Source organism: Penaeus chinensis, chromosome 16 (assembly GCF_019202785.1).
Source record: "Penaeus chinensis breed Huanghai No. 1 chromosome 16, ASM1920278v2, whole genome shotgun sequence".
Lineage (NCBI taxonomy): Eukaryota > Metazoa > Arthropoda > Malacostraca > Decapoda > Penaeidae > Penaeus > Penaeus chinensis.
This window is the reverse complement of record NC_061834.1, coordinates 35152088-35174587: the sequence shown is the minus strand read 5'-3', so window position 1 is coordinate 35174587 and position 22500 is coordinate 35152088. Positions and strand designations below refer to the sequence as shown.

At 41.7% G+C, this 22500-nt stretch overlaps 1 protein-coding gene across 15 annotated transcripts in view; it reads left to right on the top strand.

Annotated features, from left to right (window-relative positions):
- LOC125033549 (monocarboxylate transporter 9-like) overlaps positions 1 to 14410 on the top strand; it is a 19777-nt gene extending 5367 nt beyond the window's left edge. For 11 of the 15 annotated variants that reach the window (XM_047625148.1, XM_047625146.1, XM_047625139.1 and 8 more), the window contains 8 exons: positions 6809 to 6935; positions 7452 to 7595; positions 7912 to 8094; positions 8465 to 8835; positions 9093 to 9224; positions 9600 to 9786; positions 11977 to 12171; positions 12646 to 14408. In XM_047625148.1, the coding sequence (XP_047481104.1) occupies positions 6809 to 6935; positions 7452 to 7595; positions 7912 to 8094; positions 8465 to 8835; positions 9093 to 9224; positions 9600 to 9786; positions 11977 to 12171; positions 12646 to 12788 (1482 nt within the window). In that variant the 3' untranslated portion in view covers positions 12789 to 14408. Of the gene's footprint in view, positions 1 to 6808; positions 6936 to 7451; positions 7596 to 7911; positions 8095 to 8464; positions 8836 to 9092; positions 9225 to 9599; positions 9825 to 11976; positions 12172 to 12645 lie in introns of those variants that run through there. The other 4 variants (XM_047625150.1, XM_047625149.1, XM_047625152.1 and 1 more) reach the window with 4 other exon arrangements.
- The last annotated feature ends 8090 nt before the right edge of the window (positions 14411 to 22500 follow it).

Here is a 22500-nt window from a genome sequence, read left to right as displayed (position 1 = left end):
GAGGTAGTTAGTTTTATTAAGTAGTATTAGTAATAGTGGTAATTTTGACTGTTGTAGTAAATAGTATTAGTGTTAGTGGTATCAGCTGAAGTCATAGTGTGCAGTATTCGTGATTGTTGTAGTAAGTACTGTTGCTGATAGGCTCTAGTGGTAGTTGTAGTAAGTAGTATAAGTGACACAGTGAGTGTTCTAGTAAGTCGTATTAATGGTAGTAATAGTTGTAGTAAATAGGATTAGTGATACTGATAATAGTGATAGTTGTAGTTAGTAGTATTACTGGTAGTGGTAATAGTGATGGTAGTATTAGTAATAATGGCAAAAGTAATAGTGATAAAGTAGTAATATGATGGTAGTGATAGTAGTAAGGGAAATGGTGAGAGAGGTAAATAGTTATAATGATGATATAAATATCGGTGGTGGAATTGGTGGAGATGGTAGTAGTGATAATGGTAGTAGTAGTAATGTAAAGATAGTCTTAGCAAGTAGGGAAGATAGTGGTAGTAGAGACAGTGGGAAGTAGTAAAACGATAGTGGTATTTTGGCATGTACTGGTAACAGTGCTAGTAGTTGTAACTAGTATTATAGTGCTAATAGTGATGTTGGTATTAGTAATAGTCATAATAATGATGGTGGTACTAGGAATAGTGTTGAATATTAATATGATAGCAGGGGCAGCAGGGGCATTCTGCCCCCAGGGAGTTCTGCGTCCCTGCCCCTAGGTAACAGTTAGGGTCGGGCTGGCAACCCGGTACCGTAAAAACCCTCACCAGCAGGCAAACCAAGAAAAGAGAGAAGGGGTGGTAGCAATCCCGGAGAAGGTGACTCCGACCCCGATTTGCGGCCGGGGGTTCCTGATCCCAGGTTCGGGGTTTAACCAAGGGCTTATCCGATCGGGATGCCGATCCTGACGTGGCGGGTGTATGGCAATGCCCTCCCAGGGAGGCTATGTGGTTGGGGGGATGCCCCCTCCTCCCGGCCCCTACTTTTCCCCCTTGGGAGGCTTGCCTGGTTGCGGCGAGCGTGCCGTGTAGCGGCCTGGAATATCCTCAGTCTCTCGCAGGATGATCGACTGCCTTTGTTGTCGGGGGAGCTGGGGAGTCTGGGGATTGCCGTCACTGCTCTCTTTTAGGTGCAACGGCCTAGTAGTGGTGACACCAACAGTGGGACTTATACCTACTACTGGTCTGGCTGTAGCAATGGTGTGCGCCTTCGGGGAGTCGTGGTGGCTGTCTCTGACTGCTTCCGTTCCTCAGTCATGGTCACCCCTGTTGACGAGCGCATTCTGCTTGTGAGAATGAAGCACACTCTGGGCTTCATATCTCTAGTGGCAGTTTATGCTCCTACTGAGGGAAGTTGGCTCGAAGTGGATTAATGTACCTGGGGGGATCCCCCCATCGTCTTGGGGGATTTCAATGCGGTTATTGGCACTGACAGGGAAGGATACAAGTTATGCATCGGTTCCTGTGACTCTGGTACTAGGAACATCAATAGCTCATACCTCTTAGACGATTTACACCGCAGGACTTGATATTCCAATACTGGCATTGTAGCTAAAGAGATCGACCATATTCTTGTTGATACTCGCTGGAGAATGCTTCAGAACTGCAGAGTTTTTAGGAATGTTGAGTTCTTTATTACCAACCACAGACTTCTTGTTGCAACACTAAGGCTCTGCCTCAGATCTATATGCATCCCAAGATCTCACCAGCAGGTGTTTCATCTCAAGAGGATCAAGAGTGAGGAGGTGGCTCAGGAGTATGCAGTGGCAGTCTCAAATCGGTTTGAAATGCTTTTAAATGGGAAACCCTGTCAGCTGCTGAAGAGTGCCTTGGGGTCCGAAGGAGGTGTGTTGTCTCGGACGAGATGCTGAACACAATAGAGATGATTCATGCTGCCAGACTTGATGGGAACCATGTCTTGCACAGGGAGCTGTCTCGCTCTGCTAGGGCTTCTTTGGGAATGGACCAAGAAAGATAAGTTAGGGGCATCATGGAGGAGTTGGCAGGACATTTTGCACAAAATGACCTTTGACCTGCTTTCCGTGCCCTGAGGAAACTCGCATTGTGTCGGAGCATGATGAGTATAGGGCCCACTGGGCTGAGTGCTTTGAACAACTGTATAGGTAGATCCCCTGTCTTCACAACTCCCCTTGGCTGGCACACAGCCACTAGTGGCTGATCCACCAATCAGTGAGGCACCACCTTCCATCGAAGTGGTGAGAAGGGCAGTCTCTAGGCTGAAGAGTGGAAAGACTGCTGGTTTCTGTGGGATTGCTGTGGAGTTGTTGAAAGCAGGTGGAGAAGCCATGATCTGTCGCTTGCATGCAGTCCTGTCTGCCGATTGGGAGACTGGTACCATTCCTCCTGTCTGGAAAAGGGGCTTGGTCATCCCTATCTAGAAAGAGAAAAGGGACCAAAGGGACTGTGGCAACTACATAGGTATTACATTGCTCAGGCAAGGTCCTCGCTCATCTGCTCTCTGTCACCCGGACCAAGGCCAAGGTTCAGGAATTTGGGGACTTGATGGATGTCGATGTTCAGTCTGTGAATGACTGTGGCGAGAACATTGAGGTCTTGTATAGCTTCACTTATCTTGGTAGTGTAGTGCAGAGCGACAGAGGTTCCGACCGGGAAGTCACTCGACGACTCGGTCTAGCCTACGGCGTTATGGACTCACTCAATAGGAGTATTTGGCACTGTCAGTATTTAGGACTAAGATCAGGCTTGATAAAGCACTGGTGATCTTAGTCTTACTCTACAGGTGAAATCTGGACAAAGAACAGTACTCTGAAGGCACCGTCTTAACTCATTTGGTCTTTGCAGAATCATGGGGTATACCTGTAGGGACCATGTGTCCAGTCAGACACATGGTACCATGAGACTGATTCAAGACCTGATACGAGAGCGCCAACTTCAGCTCTATGGACATGTGGCTCGTTTTCCTGAGGAAGATCCGGGTTATAGGGTCATCTCCGAGAGGGTTGACCATGGGGAAGGCCACAGAACTCTTGGCTTAAGCAAGTCGATCAGATCTGCCAAGATGTGCTGGGGGTGGGAAGGAATGCTGCATGGAGGCTTGCTCGGATGGACCCCAGGGTGGAGGCAAAGGTTCATCATCATCATCATTATGGAGCTAACGCCGGCAGGGGCGCATAGCCGCATCCACCCTCCGCTTCCATCTATGAGGATCCCTCATGGTGAAATGCACTACCGAGGTATATAAAGCTCTTTGTGACTTCGATGTTTTCCCCGCAAGCACGTATCGACTGTACAGGGTCTCCTAGCAGGCCCCCAAAATCCTGGATCTTGGTCTTGGTCCAGGAGACCTCTAACCCCAGGGGCTTCGCTTCATTGCTAAATGCATCAAGAGCCGCCACAAGGGTTTCCAGAGATTCAGAGAGTACGGCAACATCATCGGCAAAGTCAAGGTCTGTAACCTTGATATTGCCCAGAGTTGCTCCACAGTGACTTTGGACAGTAGCTCTACCGAGTATCCAATCCATGCAAGTGTTGAAAAGTGTTGGTGCAAGAACACAGCCTTGCCTCACCCCTGAACTAACAGGGAAGAAGCTCAACAGGCCCCCACCACACTTTACAGCACTTTCAGTGCCTGTATACAGGTTTGCTATTAGTCCAATAATCCTTATTGGAATTCCTCTTAGTCTCAGGATCTCCCAGAGAGATTCGCGATGCACCGTGTCAAACGCCTTCTTGAGATCGATGTAGGCTGCAAGCAGCCCACGTCCGAACTCACGACGGCGCTCTATAATGATTCAAAGCGCCAGGATGCGGTCTATTGTGGACTTACCAGGAGTGAAACCAGATTGCTCCGGTCTTTGGTGCCTCAACAGGTGGTCCCTGATACGTCTCAGTAAGATGTGTGCGAGTACCTTGCCTGGTACACTGAGTAGTGTAATGCCTCGGTGATTGCTGCAGTCCCACCGATCCCCTTTCCCCTTCCAGAGAGGGATGACCACACCCCTCAGCAGGTCAGGGGGAAAGGTACCAGTCTGCCAGATGGCAGACAGGACTGCATGCAAGCCCCTTGCCATAGGTTCTTCACAAGCCATTAACAATTCGGCTGGGATGCCACAGACACCTGCTGCTTTACCACTCTTCAGCTTGGAGATCGCCCCCCTGATTTCGGTCAGGGAGGGTGGATCTTCGCTGATGGGTGGATCTGGCAGAGGAGTCTCAACATTACCCGCATCCATGTTAACTGTTGGTGGATCAACCTTATACAACTGCTCAAAATACTCAGCCCAACGCACACGCACCCCATCAGGATCTGAGATTATCTGGCCACTTGCTGAGCGGACTGCAGCCGTCTGTGAGGGGGGCTTGGAGTTCAGCTTTCTCAGAGCTTGGTAGGCAGGACGAAGTTCATTTACAAGGAAATGGCTTTCGACCTCCTCTGCAAGACTACTGATAAACTGTTCCTTATCCCTTCTCAACAGTGACCTAGTCCTGCGCACCAGAGAGCGGTGCAAAGTGCGATCCCCTGACAGTCGAGCCGCACGACAAGCATCTGTGGCTTCCAGCGTCTCCTGCGAGATGGAATTCTGTCTTGTTCTTGTGCGTTCACCAATGGATTCCTGAGCTGCATCAAGCGTTTCACGCTTGAAGGTATCCCACATAAGAACAGGGTCTGTCTGGCCCTCGAGTGCTGTGAGACGACCAGAGATAGCCTCGGCAAACCCCCAGGTACACTCGTCCTCCCTCAATCTGTCCAAATTAAACACCCTAGGGTGTTCATTTGGGCGACGGGGGGTTCTAAAGTGGACCCGGAGAGTAGCCACCACTATTCTATGGTCAGTTCCACAGAACTCAGCGCTTCGATATACCCTGCAGTTCCGGAGGATCCTCCATCGAGTGCTAACGAGGATGTGGTCGATCTCCTTGGCCACTCTTCCTGTATTGCTGTACCAAGTCCAGCGATGCGGGTCAGAACGCTGATACCAGGAGCCAGAAATCCTCAATTTCTGGGACCTAGCAAAGTCACGGAAAAGGAGGCTATTCTCACTGCCAGCATCAGCTCCTAAGCCATGAGGACCGACAGACATCTCGTAGCCAGCTCGATCACAGCCGGATACCGCATTGAAGTCGCCCCGCACAAAGGTTGGGCGTGGAAAAGCGCAGCCATGGATATGCCCCCTTATGATAATGATGATGATTAATTTGAAAGTGGTATAGTAGCAAGTAGTGGTAATAGTGGTAGCAATAACTAGTAGTATGAGTGATAGTGGTTAATACCAATATGAGAGTGATAGTTGTAGCAAGTAGTGTTAACAGCGATAGAAGTAATAAGTAGTAATAATAACCAGTATGGAATATCCTGTTGGTGTCATTGTAAACAGTTTTAATTCTAGGTTAAAGAGTATTCTCCATAATTAGCTTATGTAGTGTTAGCAAATGTTTAAGAATACATATTGGTACAGGTAACGTAACACCATTCACGTTGTAAATAAAATATTTATGAATAAATAGTTTTCTACGTGTGTGATTGGTGCATGGTTGTTCGGTCTTGGCCGATTACACACACACACACACTCACTCTCTATCTATCTATCTATCTATCTATCTATCTATCTATCTATCTATCTATCTATCTATCTATCTATCTATCTATCTATCTATCTATCTATCTATCTATCTATCTATCTATTTATCTATCTCTCTATCTCTATTTATCTATCTCTCTCTCTCTCTCTCTCTCTCTCTCTCTCTCTCTCTCTCTCTCTCTCTCTCCCTCTCCCTCTCCCTCTCCCTCTCCCTCTCCCTCTCCCTCTCCCTCTCCCTCTCCCTCTCCCTCTCCCTCTCCCTCTCCCTCTCCCTCTCCCTCTCCCTCTTTCTCTTTCTCTCTCTCTCTCTCTCCTCTGGTGACAGGAAGGGATGTTATATCAGTTATTGTTAAAGAGGTTTATTAATTAACTGAATTATAGGTGAAACATCGCCATTCTACTTTTCAAAAACATTTAGATGTCGCATATTTCCAATTTAAGTCTCGCCCCACACAGGACCACTACCTCCAGAGCAAACAAGCGATTTTCTGCGTTATGATAACCGTAAGAGGAATGAAAACCAAATCTGGACTTTAGGTCCATTGGTGAAGGTTGTTTTATATTCAATGTCTTGCTTTACAACAGACGCCGCCTTCACAAACAGTCATGAACGTCATTTACCCTCTCTATGATTGTTTAACTCTACTTGCAGTGCAGTGAAGGGTCGCTGCATGGAAATACAATCATTTTATCCGTTATTATGCTTTGAATCTTAGCCATAACGGGTGAGTAATTATATACACTATGCTCTTTCTTTCATATACTTTTAGATATATGTGCCTTTCTTTGAGTCAGTCGACCTTGAAACTTCATCATCAATCATATACGCCAAGCGACATTCATTCATAAACATTTCGATTGTTTACTATTACTATTATTACGACTCCCACTTAAGTGTTGCCACATAGGGATTAGTTTACCAGAGGAGGAACAGAAACTACATATTACTTAGTTCTGTAAAGAACGGAACACGAGCTGGTATGTATACAAAAGATGTGAGATAACCAAATAATATTAAACAATCAGAAAATACAATGACATACAGTAAAACGCATAAATAATGTGTATACACTAGGCCAACATGCTATCAATATTTTTTCACGCAGAATGGAGAGGTGTATAACCATTATGCAATATGCAGTAACCACTCCACAAGGAGTGGTTACTGACACAATGCATCCAATCCACACGCCGCTTATCATAAATATAGACCGACAAAAATGTGAGACCAATCTCATTAATTTCCAGATGATTCTCTCCACGCAAGGCCCCTGCTTCGGCATCCTTTTCGGCCCCAAACTCCGCGAAATGAACGCCCCCCCTTCTCTCGCGGCTTGGCTCTTCAACTGCCAATCCATGGTGTGGAATCTTGCAGGTCAGGCAGGGGGATCGGATGTGGCGCCATCTTTCTCGTAGTTTGGCTTTTGTTAAAAAAAAATGTGTGTGTGTGTGTGTGTGTGTGTGTGTGTGTGTGTGTGTGTGTGTGTGTGTGTGTGTTTGTGTGGTAGAAAAACTCACAATGTAAAACTAGATTTATTTGTCTCACTTTCAATAAATCTAGTTTTACATTGTGTTTTTTTCTACCATAATATCAACACGGTTAACCATTCTTATATATATATATATATATATATATATATATATATATATATATATACATCATACATATACATATGTATATACACACATGATTCAAAATTATTTATAAAAGTTATGTTTGATTTATCATCATGCACAGTGCTTTCGTCATGTACTAGTTTTTGTTTCTACATGTAAGAGTAAATTATATAAACAGATCCGTAAAGAAAAACATAGTTATTGCAGACACTGCCACTCGTACTTTTACATGGCTTTTAACCTCACGACGATCTACTTCCATGGGACGTGACAGGTCCTTGGTCAGGACCTCTTAGTTCAAGGTTCTCCTACAGGAAGGTGGCTGTGACAGCGGCTCTCATGTCTGCCTCTTCTCTCTTCCTTTCTGCGCTCGTCTCCTCGCCGTACCTCCTCTTGCTGACATTTTCTCTTCTTCATGGTCAGTGCTGGTTGATGTTTAGTCTGTCTGTTTCTACGTGAACAAGGAGGCACTCATGATGATGTGCGAAGTTACAGATATCCTTAGGGTTGAAAATATGTCATGCAAAGGAGGAAATTTCTGATGATGATATAATCGAAACACAATAAATACATTTGAAGTTATACTTCTCATTCATACCTTTTTTTTCTGAAAACATAATTACTAAAAACAGATTTACCTTTTCACTCCTCCCCTGAATAAAAAGGTAAAGAAAAATGAAAAAATAATATAAATACATAAATATAACTGATACGATTTAACAAAACCCCAACAGGAATCGGCGGCGGGATAAACATTACCTGTTGCTTTCACATGATAGCGAAGTACTTCAAGAAACGCTTAGGAATCGCCAACAGCATTATGATGACGGGAGGCTCAGTGGGCATTATTCTTTTGCCTCAACTCGCATCCCGTCTCCAGGAATACTACCCGTTCACCTGGGCAACCCTAATTACAGGTGGGTATATGAGGGCTCATATTGAAGATCCTATAAAGCAAATTAATTATCAGGTGTAGTTTTTTGTAATTATAAAATCGTACTTGTGTTTAGTTACATGTGTATTAGTATGATCGTGTATATAATGGTGTCTATAACCTGGATACTATACGCATATATATCGTGTCTGATAACATGAATATACTGTATGTATGTTGTCTGAAAACCTGAATATACTGTATACATGTTGGGCCTAATAACCTGGATATACTGTGTGTATGTTGTCTCAAATAACCTGAATACACTATATATATTATGAGCAAGACCATTTGTTTACATGGTTGTGCGTTTATGTGTGAATATTTGACCTAGGGCAGCCCCTACCCACCAGGCGCAGTGACGCTACATGCTGCCGTGGGATCTCTCTTGTTCCAGCCGGTGGAGTGGCACTTGAAGGAGGAAAACAGTGGTCCCGAAGTGCCACCTCACATGGAGAAGCTTCTCCTCGAACCAGGGACGAAGAACTCCAAAGGCGACGAGTTTCGGCGAGGGTCCTCCGTTCCCTCGGGCCTCATGCTACACGACAACCGCGGCTCTCACCCGGGCATTCCGAGAAGAACCCGGGCCTACAGCGAGTGCGCCCGCCAGGACCCGCCCGAGAGGGAGATGGGCAAGTTTCCTTCCCTGACTTTCGGGGGGAGCTCCCTGATGGCGAGCGTCCACACGTTGTCTGAGCGAGCACCTTCGAGGGATTCTCTTGCGGTAAGTTTATTCCCTTGGTAAATGTTCTATTTTACTGTAGTATACAATATCAGTAATTTTGCTCCTAGGCCAATGCGTCTTCATATCGTGATTATTATTAATTTTATATACTCTTTATTTTGATACCGTACTCACCTTTCTTCGTTAATTATGTGGTGTATATAGAATGAACTGGATTCCATTGTGCATGCGTAAATGCAGCAAATGGCTAGAGAAAAAGTTATTTTGTTTTGAATGTCCGAGGTGTGTCCTTGCAGAACATGGAGGACTCGGCAGGAGTGTGGCAGCAGTTTAAGAACCACTACAAGCCTTCGGTTCTGAAGGATCCTTTAGTCATTTCTGTGGCAGTAGTGAATTGCATCACCATGGTCGCTGCGCTAAATGTTTTTGTAAGTGGCCTATGGCGTTTATGTCTTCGGTAAGACGATTTTTTTGTGCAATTGTTATTTTTGATAATTTACATTTTCTCATAACATTATATGTAACTGTATCCATATATCAGTCTGTCTATCTATATATCTATTCATCTATCTATCAGTCTATCTACACACACTCATACATACATACATACATATATATACATATACACATATAAGTGTGTATATATATGTATACATAGACATATACATAGACATACATTTATATACATGCATGCATGTATATAAACATACATACATACATAATCACCCACGGTGAACTGTAGATACTGACGCTTTTGCCATGCTGACCATGGGTCTTTCCCTGAAGCTCCCTTCCTACCGCAGAGCACGATTCCCTTCGTGTTGGACGAGGCTGGCTACTCGCTGCAGGAGTCGGCGACAGTCATGTCATCGGCGGCGATCTTCGACCTCGTGACCCGAATGGCCGGCGCCGCCATCACCGACCTCCCACACTTCAGGCCCAGAGCAGTGTTTGGCTTCGCGCAGCTCGTCTACGTGGTAACGCCCTACGGTCAGGCTTGGCTCGGCACTTCGCTGTTTGATGTCTCTGTATGTGTTATACAGATGTGCATGTACAGTCGAGAGCTTTAATATCGAACACATGCACAGGGTAGGCAGCGGAGTAGCGGACATGTAACTATGTGGAACAGAGCTGCTGTGGTAAACTAACCTAATTAAATTGCAGCACAAAAGAAGGGACGAGGCGAAGGTGTAGGAGGTCAGTTTCCCTTCACACGCCTTCTCCCAGACATCACACATACACGTGTGCATGTTCACTCGTACACACTCACGTACACGTACTAACACCCTCTAATAGCATCACATCCTAACAACGTGTTTGTGTGTGTGTGTATGTGTGTAAAGGGTATTTAAGAACACCTTAAACATATGGTTTAGCAGGAGTAGTGAAAGGGACGGTTGGTTTAACCTCTTTTATTGAGAAGCGTAAGCAACACAGATATTCACACGGATACAAGTCTTTGGTAAGGCTTAGTGCTTGGTCGTCAGCCCGCAGGGAAGCGCGCGACTGGGGCCTGCCCCGACAAGCAGTCGGCTGGTACTCAGTGGAAGGACTCTCCCTGACCTGGGTTATCCTGAGCCTTAAGTACTGGTGGGTGCGTGGGGCACGCCCTCCTTTGACCAGGGCGCCGGGTGTTTCCCTTGAGGCGCTTCCTGTCATTCCGGAGTAAGGTCAGGTCAACCAGCTGCCCGGGCCTGTCACACTGCTCTGCCACCTACCTCGCGCCTCGCCCTCGAGGCGTCTGATATTTGCCTCAAGGGTGACCCAACCTGGCTGGTTCTTGACTTGTAAACACTTCGTTCTTGCGTGTGCTGTCCCTGATGCATCTTCGTGGCTGCTCGTCCCTGTCGTCGTCTTCATCTTGGTCCCTGGTAAATCCGTTCGTCCTCGACATCCCAACGTCCACGAAGGTCTCGTACTGGTGGCTGCCCGGGCCTGTCACAATGTGTGCGTGTGTGCGTGCGTGCGTGCGTGCGTGCGTGCGTCTCCAGTATAACTACTTCAGAAACGAATTGGTGTCCTCTTTGTATGCACTTTATGCATTTTAAACAGTTTTGAAAAATCCTCCGTTTTAACACTACGACTGTAGTGCCCGTGGCGCATTATCTGGCTGCCAAGAAATGTCAATAGATTAATTCTGACGGAGGGCATAACCATGTACTGTCAGAAGGGCCGTTGGGTGTACTAACAGTTCCTTTACCTCCCTTCCCCTCCCCCCCTCCTCCCCTCCTAATGACCTTATCTAGTATAGCAGTTCCGGGTCAGAAGGCCACAAGTCCGCTACCCCGTAAATACCGTATGTGGAAATGTAGCTCATGATTGTACTGTACACACGTACATACATACACATAAACACATGCATATGTATGAATGTCTGTGTGTGTGGATATATAGGCTAATAAACATATCGAAAAAAAGTTGATTATTTTGCGTTTCTGTATCTCACATATACTATGGATGTAGAACACACACACACACGCGCACACATATATACATATATACATATATACATATATACAAATATATATACATATATACAAATATATATACATATATGTTTGTGTATATATGTGTTTATATATACATCTCTCTCTCTCTCTCTCTCTCTCTCTCTCTCTCTCTCTCTCTCTCTCTCTATATATATATATATATATATATATATATGTATGTGTGTGTGTGTGTGTGTATATATATATGTATATATTTGTCTGTTGTGTCTGATTTGCTTGTCTTAGATGATTATAGATAACTGCAGCTGTCAATAGTTTACCTCATTTCTGTTTTTACGTTATCTTGCTCATGTATATTTTTGTATATAATTCCATATAATAAGCTAGGTAACGTTGTGTTATGTTTTTAAGTGCTTATATGTCAATGTACGCAGTCTGCTCAACCGATATATAACTAAACCCACACATATAAAATAGATAATAACGATATCATTTTTTTTCTCTCAAAGCTACCGCATTTGAAGTCTTTTAATTAATGACACTTTTGATTACTGACTTTTCTAATTACTGTCTCTTTTCTAATTACTATTTTTTTTTCTAATCACCGACTCTTTCTAATTACCGACTTTTCTCATTGCTGACATTTCTAATTGCCGACTCTTTTCTAATGACTGACTTTTCCAATTAGCGACTCTTTTAATTGCTAACTTTTTCCTAATTACTTTGACAGTGTTATTGGCGTGGACAGACGAGTGGCTGGTCGTAATGGCTTGTGCCGGAGCCTTCGGGATGGGCCTCGGCTGCCTGTATTTACTCGACGTCCTCCTCATGGTGCGACTCCTCGGGGTGGAGAGGCTGCAGTCAGTCCTTGGAGTGAGTCAGCTTCTTCGCTCTGTGGCCTTTATATTCATAGGTCCTGTGGGAGGTGAGTGGATGGGTATTCCTGCGCTTGTTCAAAATTGTAAATCACTCTGACTTATGTATATATTGATAATGTGAATCACTCTTAAGAACTCATGTATAACATTGATAATGTGAATCACCCTTAAGAACTCATGTATAACATTGATAATGTGAATCACTCTTAAGAACTCATGTATAACATTGATAATGTGAATCACTTTTACTCACGTATAATATTGTGAATCACTCTAAGATCATCAATCGTATATCCCAGCTGAGTTAATGCAAGGTTGTTTCAGTGAAGGTGATTTCGTCATGTAACGTGGAGTTGTGGATGTCGATTTAGATGCTATATGCTGGTTCACTTTTAGTATTGTTGAAGCAATTACACCTAGATATGGGTGTAATTTCCTCGGTGTTTGATCTGCATTTTATGTATTTTTATAGATATTGATTAACTTGTCACAACGGACTGTTTTGTTTGTTCTTATCCCAGGGTCCATTCGCGAAGCCTCGGGGAACTACTGGGCAACACTAGCCTTCTACTCTAGTTCCATGCTGGTTGGCTTTGTTATTATGGTCATCACGGCTCTAACCCACCGGCCGAAACCCGACCTAGAGGAAGATGATGAATTCTAACCATTGGCAACCATAGGCATGCTATCATCTGGGAGAAGATACTATGGACATCCCCCCAGCAGTGCCCTGTGTCTCTCTGTCGCCCGCCCTGGCCCTATCACAGCTTAACCTTGACTTTCCACTTAGCCTTGACTCATTATTCAAGTTATCATGAGAAAACGACAGTATCGAGGCGGTTCCTGAGTTCGAAATACAAAGCTAGTGTAGAAAGGTAAAGTATATTACCGTGTAATCGGCGGTGGATATAAGCGTTCGTTTTACAAGTGCACATTTTCATAAGTGTGCTGTCAAGTCTTGGAGAAAATATATACCTGAATCATAGCCTGCTATCTCCGACACTCTGATAAAATGGTCTCGTCTGTTTATTTTATTTATTTATCTTTATAATGCATTTCTTTGTTAAGAATTCTACATGTCTTCCAAGCGACATAAATGCGAATGGGATACACAAATAAAGGGGAATCAAAGGAGTGAAAAGGAGAAAAATGTCACAGGGCTTAACTAATAATAGATAATGCCAGATTAAAAATGGACAAATATATGATACTGAGAGAAAAAATGAGTATCACGACGTTGCGATAAAGCGATAAAGACACATACTCGTAATACAAGATAAAAACGATGAGGAAAAAAGAGCTACGAACCCATAGTGTTTTTTTATATCAACTTGTCATCGGGTGGAAAAACATAGATATATACTCCGAGAGTTGTATTATTTAAATTCAAAGCCTGTCAAACAGGAGTGACAAATCGTAGATGTAAATTGTAAGTATGAAAATCCAAGCCAAATTAAACTGGTATCTTTATAGATTATTTTATAACTATTGCCATGATCCCGTTTTGCACAGTGTTATAATGAACCTATCTGTTAACATTATAAAGAAATGGAAAATTTGAGATATCACTGAATAAGTGTTATGTTGATATTTTAACATGAAAAAAATGAGTGTACAAGTCACTAATAAAATGAAACATTTTAATGAAAGTCTTTATAATACAATAAAATATTCTGTAATCAAGGAAAATAAGTTTAAGGACGAGTAGCAGTGGTATTATTTTCGTTAATAAAAAGGTGGTTGGTGATAATAAACGATTAGTAATCCAATATGATAATACCCGCAATATAGATTTTTACTTTATAATGATACGAATAAAGCAATTGGTGCTTTAACTTCTTCATCGAAAACTTCTGATACTCAACGTAACTAATGATGGTAATGGGTGTTGCCAATAAGATAATGGATAATGGTGTTAGCAACAACGATAACAGAGACGAAAAAATCACAATCGTGATATGAGTAATCATATTTATAAATGGCAAAAGCGATATAACCTTGCTGATTTCTTGTAGCATTTCGAAACAAAGCAGGAACCAATAGCCCCATTTTGTATATAAGAATCGAGCGTAGAGGAGTACCTGTCTTGGAGGTCGAGGACTCGATGGTCTCCTCCCAGCTGGTTGAGGAATAGGTTTGGCTCGAGGAGACTGAGTCCGTGGACGATAACCCTAAATCCCAAGCTCAAGGGCATACTCTCTCTTGAACGTATATCCGGCGTTCAAAGCCGCTCTGTTGCTCTTTTGTACCCTGTCACGTGTTCAAGCGGTTCTATCGTCTGTGGGACGCGGTCTTCATCTGTTCCTTGTGGTTTTACTTTGGTTTATTCATTGAATCTAATTCAGTCAGTTTCAATAAAATGAGGGAGAGAGAGAAGGGGGGGGGGGAGGGGTGAGGGAAGGGGGAAAGAAGGAGAAGCTGTATCAGAGCTGTATCTCATAAAAGTAATTTGCTGGAAGCTAAGACAAAAGAGCGGCGTTTGCAGCACACCAAAGAGCATTGTTTCCTATGGTTCTGCAGACCCTTATATGGGCTTCTGCAAGCAATCAAGAAATAAATATATATAAATGCATTCATATATATGAATATACATATATACATATATGTACATATATATAAATATACATTTAAATTTGTATATACATATATTATATATATTTATTAATATATATACATATATATACATACATACATAATATGTACACATACATTCATACATATATATACATACATGTATATACACATATATACATACATTCATACATATATATACATACATATACATACATGTATATACACATATATACATACATACATATATATTCATACATATATGTATACATACATATATATACACATATATTCCCATTTATACATATATATAGATACATATATATAAACATTTATATAGATATATATATACATATATATACATATATACATACATATATACATACATATATACATACATATATACATACATATATATATACATATATAATTACATATATATACATATATACATACATATATATACATATATACATACATATATATACATATATACATACATATATATATACATATATACATACATATATATACATATATACATACATATATATACATATATACATACATATATATACATATATACATACATATATATATACATATATACATACATATATATACATATATACATACATATATATCATCATCATCATTGGGGAGCTAACGCCGGCGGGGGGTGCATAGCCGCACGCACCCTTCGCTTCCACCTACGAGGGTCCCTCATGGCTAGCCGCCAGGCAGGGGCTCGGCTCATCTCTAGCTCCTCACGACAGGTTTGATCGATCTGCCCACACCACGACTTCCTCGGTCGTCCCACAGGCCTCCTCCACCCAGGGTTGTCATAAACAGACACAACCTGGTGGGCAGGGTCATCTTGCGGGAATCGAGCCAAGTGACCATATAGCCTGAGTTGGCGATCGCAAATTGTGCAAGTTACAGGTCCTGTACCGGTCTCACGGTGCCGGCTGTACCCCATGATCCGGCGCAAGGATCTCTTAGAAAAGGCATCAAGATGTCTGACAGATGTCAGACAGAACAGCATGCAAGCCCCTTGCAATAGGTTCTCCACCAGCCTTTAACAGTTCAGCTGAGATGCTGCAAACACCTGCTGCTTTACCACTCTTCAGCTTGGAAATTGCCCTCCTGATACTAGGAGCCAGAAATCCTCAATTTCTGGGACCTAGCAAAGTCACGGAAAAGGAGGCTATTCCTGCTGCCAGCATAAGCTCCTGAGCCATGAGGACCGACAGACATCTTGTAGCCAGCTTGATCACAGCCAGATACCGAATTGAAGTCACCCAGAACAATACGAATATCTCGCCGAGGACAGCTGTCTGTCACAGATGCAAGATTGGTGTAAAATATTTCTTTCACCTCTAGTTTATATACATCCATAAAAGCATACACAGCAATAATAGACATGATGCCAAATGTAAGCTTCAGTCTCATTATCATAATACGCTCATCGATTGGAGTGACCTCTACTACCGAGGGTTGAAGTGTGCTGGAGATGGCTATGGCCACTCCCTGAAGATGGTGGCCATCGCTGCAGCCGACCATTAAGAAGTTTAGCCACCCACAGTAATCCTGCCATTCCAAGCCCCACACTGACAGCCCGCCTGAGGTCTAACCCCAGGCAGTCACTCTGGGTGGGCACCACTTCTGCCAACCCTACCAATGCCGTCCCATATAGAGAGGTTTGGCTGGCTGCAGATCCCATAATCCACCTGCGGGGGTCCCAGGGACTTTGACCCACAAGCCTCACGCCAGGTTGGCGGCTGCCAGGACGCAGATGGGACAAAGGGTAAACCCCTCTCCCTACCCGAGTCCCAGCGGTCGCCAACCCAGAGGGACCCACAGCCCGCCGTACTTGTTAAGTAGGAGAGACATTAGCCCTCCCCCCAGCACCAACATCTATATGGTTTGCTGCCAGTTAAGTTTTCTTGGGGTGGCAGATTGGTAAGGCCTGTCTCCCCACAGCCGCCCATTAACCCCAGGGGGCACGGGGGCAGGAGTTAGTACAAAGCCAGGGTGTGTCCACGTGACTCCATGCCTTTAGGGCCTCCTGCTGCTCCAAGACCCTCCACAGCTCAGCGTAGGACCGCAAGGTACCTAGTTTCCATGGGTGGCCACGAGGAGGCACTGCAGAAATATTGATGATGGAGAGGGTATGAGCTGGCAGGGGAGTCTTATGCATAGCTGCTCCCTTTTCGCACCAGGCTAGCCAGCGGTGGCAGCTGCAAGCGAGAAGGCATGCAAAGCACTATCTAGGCTACCACACCATCGCTTCACATCACCCTGAGCATGAAGCACCCATGCATATATTTATGTATGTATATACATACATACATATATATATACACACATAATATATATATGTAATTATATACACTAGGAAATATATATATATAATTTTATACACCAGGAAAAATATAAGACAGCAATGTAATCTTATTAGTTAAAGATTCAGAGCCTCAGAAATTCTAGATATTCAAAATATTTAATTGTTTTTTTCGACATTGTATCATGACAGCCTTCTACCTCAAACACCCACACCAAAGCAATAAAAAACTGGAATTGAAAGAGAGAATTGGATAAAGTTTTCAACCTTTTGCCACAGAGTCATGACAAAAGCAAGATGAGATAGATATACAGCAGATATCATGCTCTAAAACCAGACTCTGCATCAAATAATGCATACATACATACACAAAATTAACTGACTGATTGATGATGATGATGTATGAAATCTCCAACCTCCAAGCCTATCACAAACTGATGTGTAGAGAACCTCTGATTGTTTTGAAATGGCAGAAAAGTGATATCATGCTCTAAAACCAGACTCTGCATCAAATAATGCATACATACATACACAAAATTAACTGACTGATTGATGATGATGATGATGATGATGTATGAAATCTCCAACCTCCAAGCCTATCACAAACTGATGTGTAGAGAACCTCTGATTGTTTTGAAATGGCAGAAAAGTGCAAAGTTTATGGAGGAGAGTAAGTACAGTATCACAAACTGTTGCAGATTGACTGGATACGGATGAATAAAATTCTCCAAGTAAATTTCAACTCCATTCATCTTTGTAACAATCTAACTAACAAAGAATGTACACGTGATAAAGTCTAATTTTAATTTCGATATATATTAGATTTTTTTTTTTTAAATAATATTCATTTAAAGTCAAAACAAAAAAGAATAAGCTGCCAATTAAAATGTATGGAAAATATATTGCCTTTTTCATAAACATGTATAAAATATAATTCGTTTTACAGATCAACATAGATTATTCAAATGCTCATCATTTACTTGACTTCTAAAGCTAAAACAAATTCTCTTAATTCTTACACCCCCCCCCCCCCAATCCCTTGCTTGTTGTTGTCGTGGGGGGGGCTTAGGAGGCGGAGACTGGGACCCAATGCCGGGGAACTCCCCAACCTTGGGACTCAGCCCTCGACTCAACAAATTTTGCATGGTCTTTTTTTTTCCCCCTCCTACTTTTTCCTTTCTGTCCCTTCACCAACCCCTTCTACTATCCACTTCCTAAGGTGTGAGAGCCGTGCTGAAAGGATGAAAGGCTGACTTTGTACCAGTCCTGAACGGCCTGAGGGAGCCATGGGCACGGTATTCCCCTGCTTTAGTTGTCTAGCCCTTACCCCTCAAGCGACCCTGAGGGGTGGACCGTTTCTCTCCCCAACATACTCCAGGCTTATCAAGGCCAATAATGAATAACCATTAACCATTAACCATTAACCATACCATTATTAGAGGCAATTGCCTCTTCATCAAATAGCTCCACCAATTCAAACTCGCCCGATTCCCTGACCCCAGGCTCTCCTTTGACCACGGCTCTGAACACTACAACTAATACCCCCTCCTCAATGCCGACTAGTACAGTATCAACCCTAATCAACACCCCAGGAGACATTTCTCCCAACATACTCAACTTCAACAACTATAACCCCACAACCTTCTTCATCAACTACCCCATCCTCCCTTATACTACCTTACAACCTTATTGTCCACCTCCCCATAACACTACTTCCCTCAACACTACTCCCTCTTCCACATGCCCCCGTCCTTCTACTACCCCCACCTCTACAAGAATCCTAAATACTCTATTTAGCCCAGCCAAATGGGACCGATTTTTCGTGATCCCTCCCACAACTTCTCACACTTTCTGCTTTGACAACCTATTTCCATTCCTCAAATGCATATACATCCTTCACCTAACCCCTATACATTACCTTACCCAACCTTAACCCATTTACTCGTCAATTCCTTTGCCCAACCATTTACTATAGTGCTACATGACCTTAGATGTCTAGCACATTTATTTTGCTTTTAACCATTAACCATTAATTCTTACATATACTTCACTAGAATATTAATGAATCTTTCTACTGATTATTAAATTCATCCTTCATTCGCAAATAAAATGTCTATAAAAGAAACTAATAAAATCTATACATTTCTTTACATTTTAAAATGTTATATTTTACTTTTAGCTCTACTTATATCGGAATCTCAGTTGTATCAATATGAGTCCAGTTACCCCCGCCTCTTCAATGGCTTGGTAATACAGGTCAAAACTGACATAAGGATGAATCCTTTCATCTTCGTCCAATGAAAACTGAGTCAGACTCGGATTCTGTCGAGGTCGTGTTGGTGTCAGTGTGATGGAGAAGACAGTTGTCATCCACAGAGTTACTGACGCCTTCTGTCATATTTACTTTGTGGCCCCTTAACCCTGGCAGTAGACGCACAGGAGGGAGACTTGGTAGTGAGTCTGGTTCCTTACAGAGTGTTATGTCCTCACTGCTTGATGAGGATGACAGATCCTATAAAGTAGAAAAAAGTGAGTTTCTGAAGCATGCCACTTCCTGAATTAAATAAATTTGGGATCTTGAAAGGTAAATAGAGCTTGATTTCTTACCTGACACAAAACAGACTGTAACTCAAACCTATGAATCAATAAATTAATAATTGAAATTCAATCAATCATTCATTCATTTGGGCTGATGACAGAGAGGGTGCACTGCTACACCCACAATCCATTATCAGCTATCAGCTTCTTGTTAGCTGCTACCCATCTCTACTTCCTTTCAACAGAGTTGATTATTTACTCAAATTACATCTTTCTTGGGTAGCCTACAGGTCTCCTTCACCCAAAGCTGTTTCTAGGGGAAACAATCTACTGGGGAATATCATCCTAATTTCAAGTCAAATGTCTGTGTATCCTGAGTTGGTGATCCAAGAATGCAGAAGTAACTAGACCTATGCCAGTCTCAGTGCAGTCATTGGTTGAACAAGTAGTCCTGCCAACAGTATCCCATGACTGACTGTGAGGACCTACACAAAAGGTGACAAGACTACAATATGTTAGTCAGAGTCCAGGTTTTGCTGCAGAAACAACAGAAACAGCAATATCAGAAATGTACTTTGGTTCTTTTGCTTAAGAATAAGCATTTCTAGATACTCTTGTCCTGTGAGTCCATGGCTAATGCTGCCAGTAAACTCCAGCTCTTGATTTCCATCTCTGACAACCCAGTCATGGACTACAAAACAAAGATATGTGAAACTGAGCACAATCTCCAAACAGATCCCCAGTTCTAGATCTTCACTTTCATTCAAGAGATCTTTGGATTATACATATACATGTATGTAGATATATATATAGATATATAGATATATACATATATATATATATAATTAAAATCAATAATAACAATGCAAAGACCTAAACAAGACCGTGTTATTTATCTAGGAGTGTGATTTTATATGATGTAATTATGTTTGACTTCATATACAATTTAGGTTACTGTCTTAGTTTGAAATACTGCTGCAGAATAACAAATGCCTTGGAGCATAATAATAACTAGTAAGGAGTACCCTGTTGGTGTCATTGTAGACGTTTTAATCTAGGTTAAAGAGTATTCACCACAATTACCTTATGTAGTGTTGGCAAATGTATAAGAATACATATTGGTACAGTTGCGGAAAGGAGTTATGTACCCCCTCTGGTAACGTAACACCTTACTCGTAGTAAATATAATATTTATGAATTAATAGTTATCTACGTGTGTGATTGGCCGATTGTTCTCTCTCTCGCTCTCTCTCTCTCTCTCTCTCTCTCTCTCTCTCTCTCTCTCTCTCTCTCTCTCTCTCTCTCTCTCTCTCTCTCTCTCTCTCTCTCTCTCTCTCTCTCTCTCTCTCTCTCTCTCTCTTTCTCTCTTTGGTGAAGGTTGTTGTATATTCAATGTCTTGCTTTACAACAGACGCCACCTTTACACAAACTTGCAGCGCAGCGAAAGGTCGCTGCATGGAAATACATTGATTTTATCCGTTATTATGCTTTTTATCTTAGCCATAACGGGGGAGTAATTTTATACACTATGCTCTTTCTTTCCTATACTTTTAGATTTATGAGTGTGTCAACCAACCTTGAAACTTCATCATCAATCATGTACGCCAAGCAACATTCATTCATAAACATTTCGATTATTTATTATTACTATTACTACTACTACCACTAAAGTGTTGCCACATAGGGGTTAGTTTACCAGAGGAGGAACAGAAACTCTACATATTACATAGTTCTGTAAAGTACGTAACACGAGCTGGTATATATACAAAAAATGTGAGATAACCAAATAATATTAAACAGTTAATTAGAAAATACAATGACATACAGTAAAACGCATAAAAAATGTGTATACAATAAGCTAACATGTTTAACCATTAACAGAAGACCAACAATGAATAAGAATTTATAAATATCAAAATAGTGTTGAGTTGCAAAGATGGCTTGGACAGGTCCTCTAATAGAGTTTCATTTTTGTATTCATTTTCTTTCGTATTTCTGTGTCCTCAAACCTTCTCCATGCTTCAGTTTTGAGTAATTTATTTTTATTTGCAGTGTAATTCTAAAGAACGTACCTGTTCTTGAATAGGATATGAGATATTTCGGTATTACATTTCACTAAATATATCCACCTCCCCGCACTAAATCTTGGAATTGATTCAACTTGTGACTTCACAATCATCTGCAGGGTTAAATTTAAGTTTAAATACAGGTTATAAAAGCAATCATGTTTTCATTTAGACCTCAACAAGTAAGAAACATACAATGTGAACCAGGATTATTATTTTTACTCTTTCTCATTTCCTTTTCAGTAGAGTTTTTCTACAATATATACTCAGTTATTGAAACCATTAGGTAGAAATTCTTATATTTCAAAATTTATCTATCATAAATGATTTATGAGTATGCAATTGAAACGTAAAGACGAAGGGTGAAAGTAATTTCCTTGTTCGGTTATATGACAACCTAACACGTGTTTCCATGCCATTTCTTTCGTAAGGATGTAGCATGACAGAACATTTACGGAACGGGACTGGAGTTGAAAAGATGAAAATAACTGTAAAGATAAAAAAATAATTACTTCGGTTTGATAAGTTTGAGAAGAAATTGTAAGGCAGTTGCAGAAGACCATAGAAGGAAATGTATATCAAACTATAGTACAAACATATTTAGATGAAATATACGCCACTGTAATAGATATCACTTGCAGTTTTGCTAAAAGACATTTCTAGTTGTATAATTAGTTCACTTTCATATTTATTCATATTATGTAAACAAATGTGTGTGTATATGTAAACATGTGTACTATTGCATATAAATGTATATACATACATATATACATATATATAATATATATCATACAATACATATATATATATTCATATATATCATATATATATAAACATATATATATGTTTGTGTATTA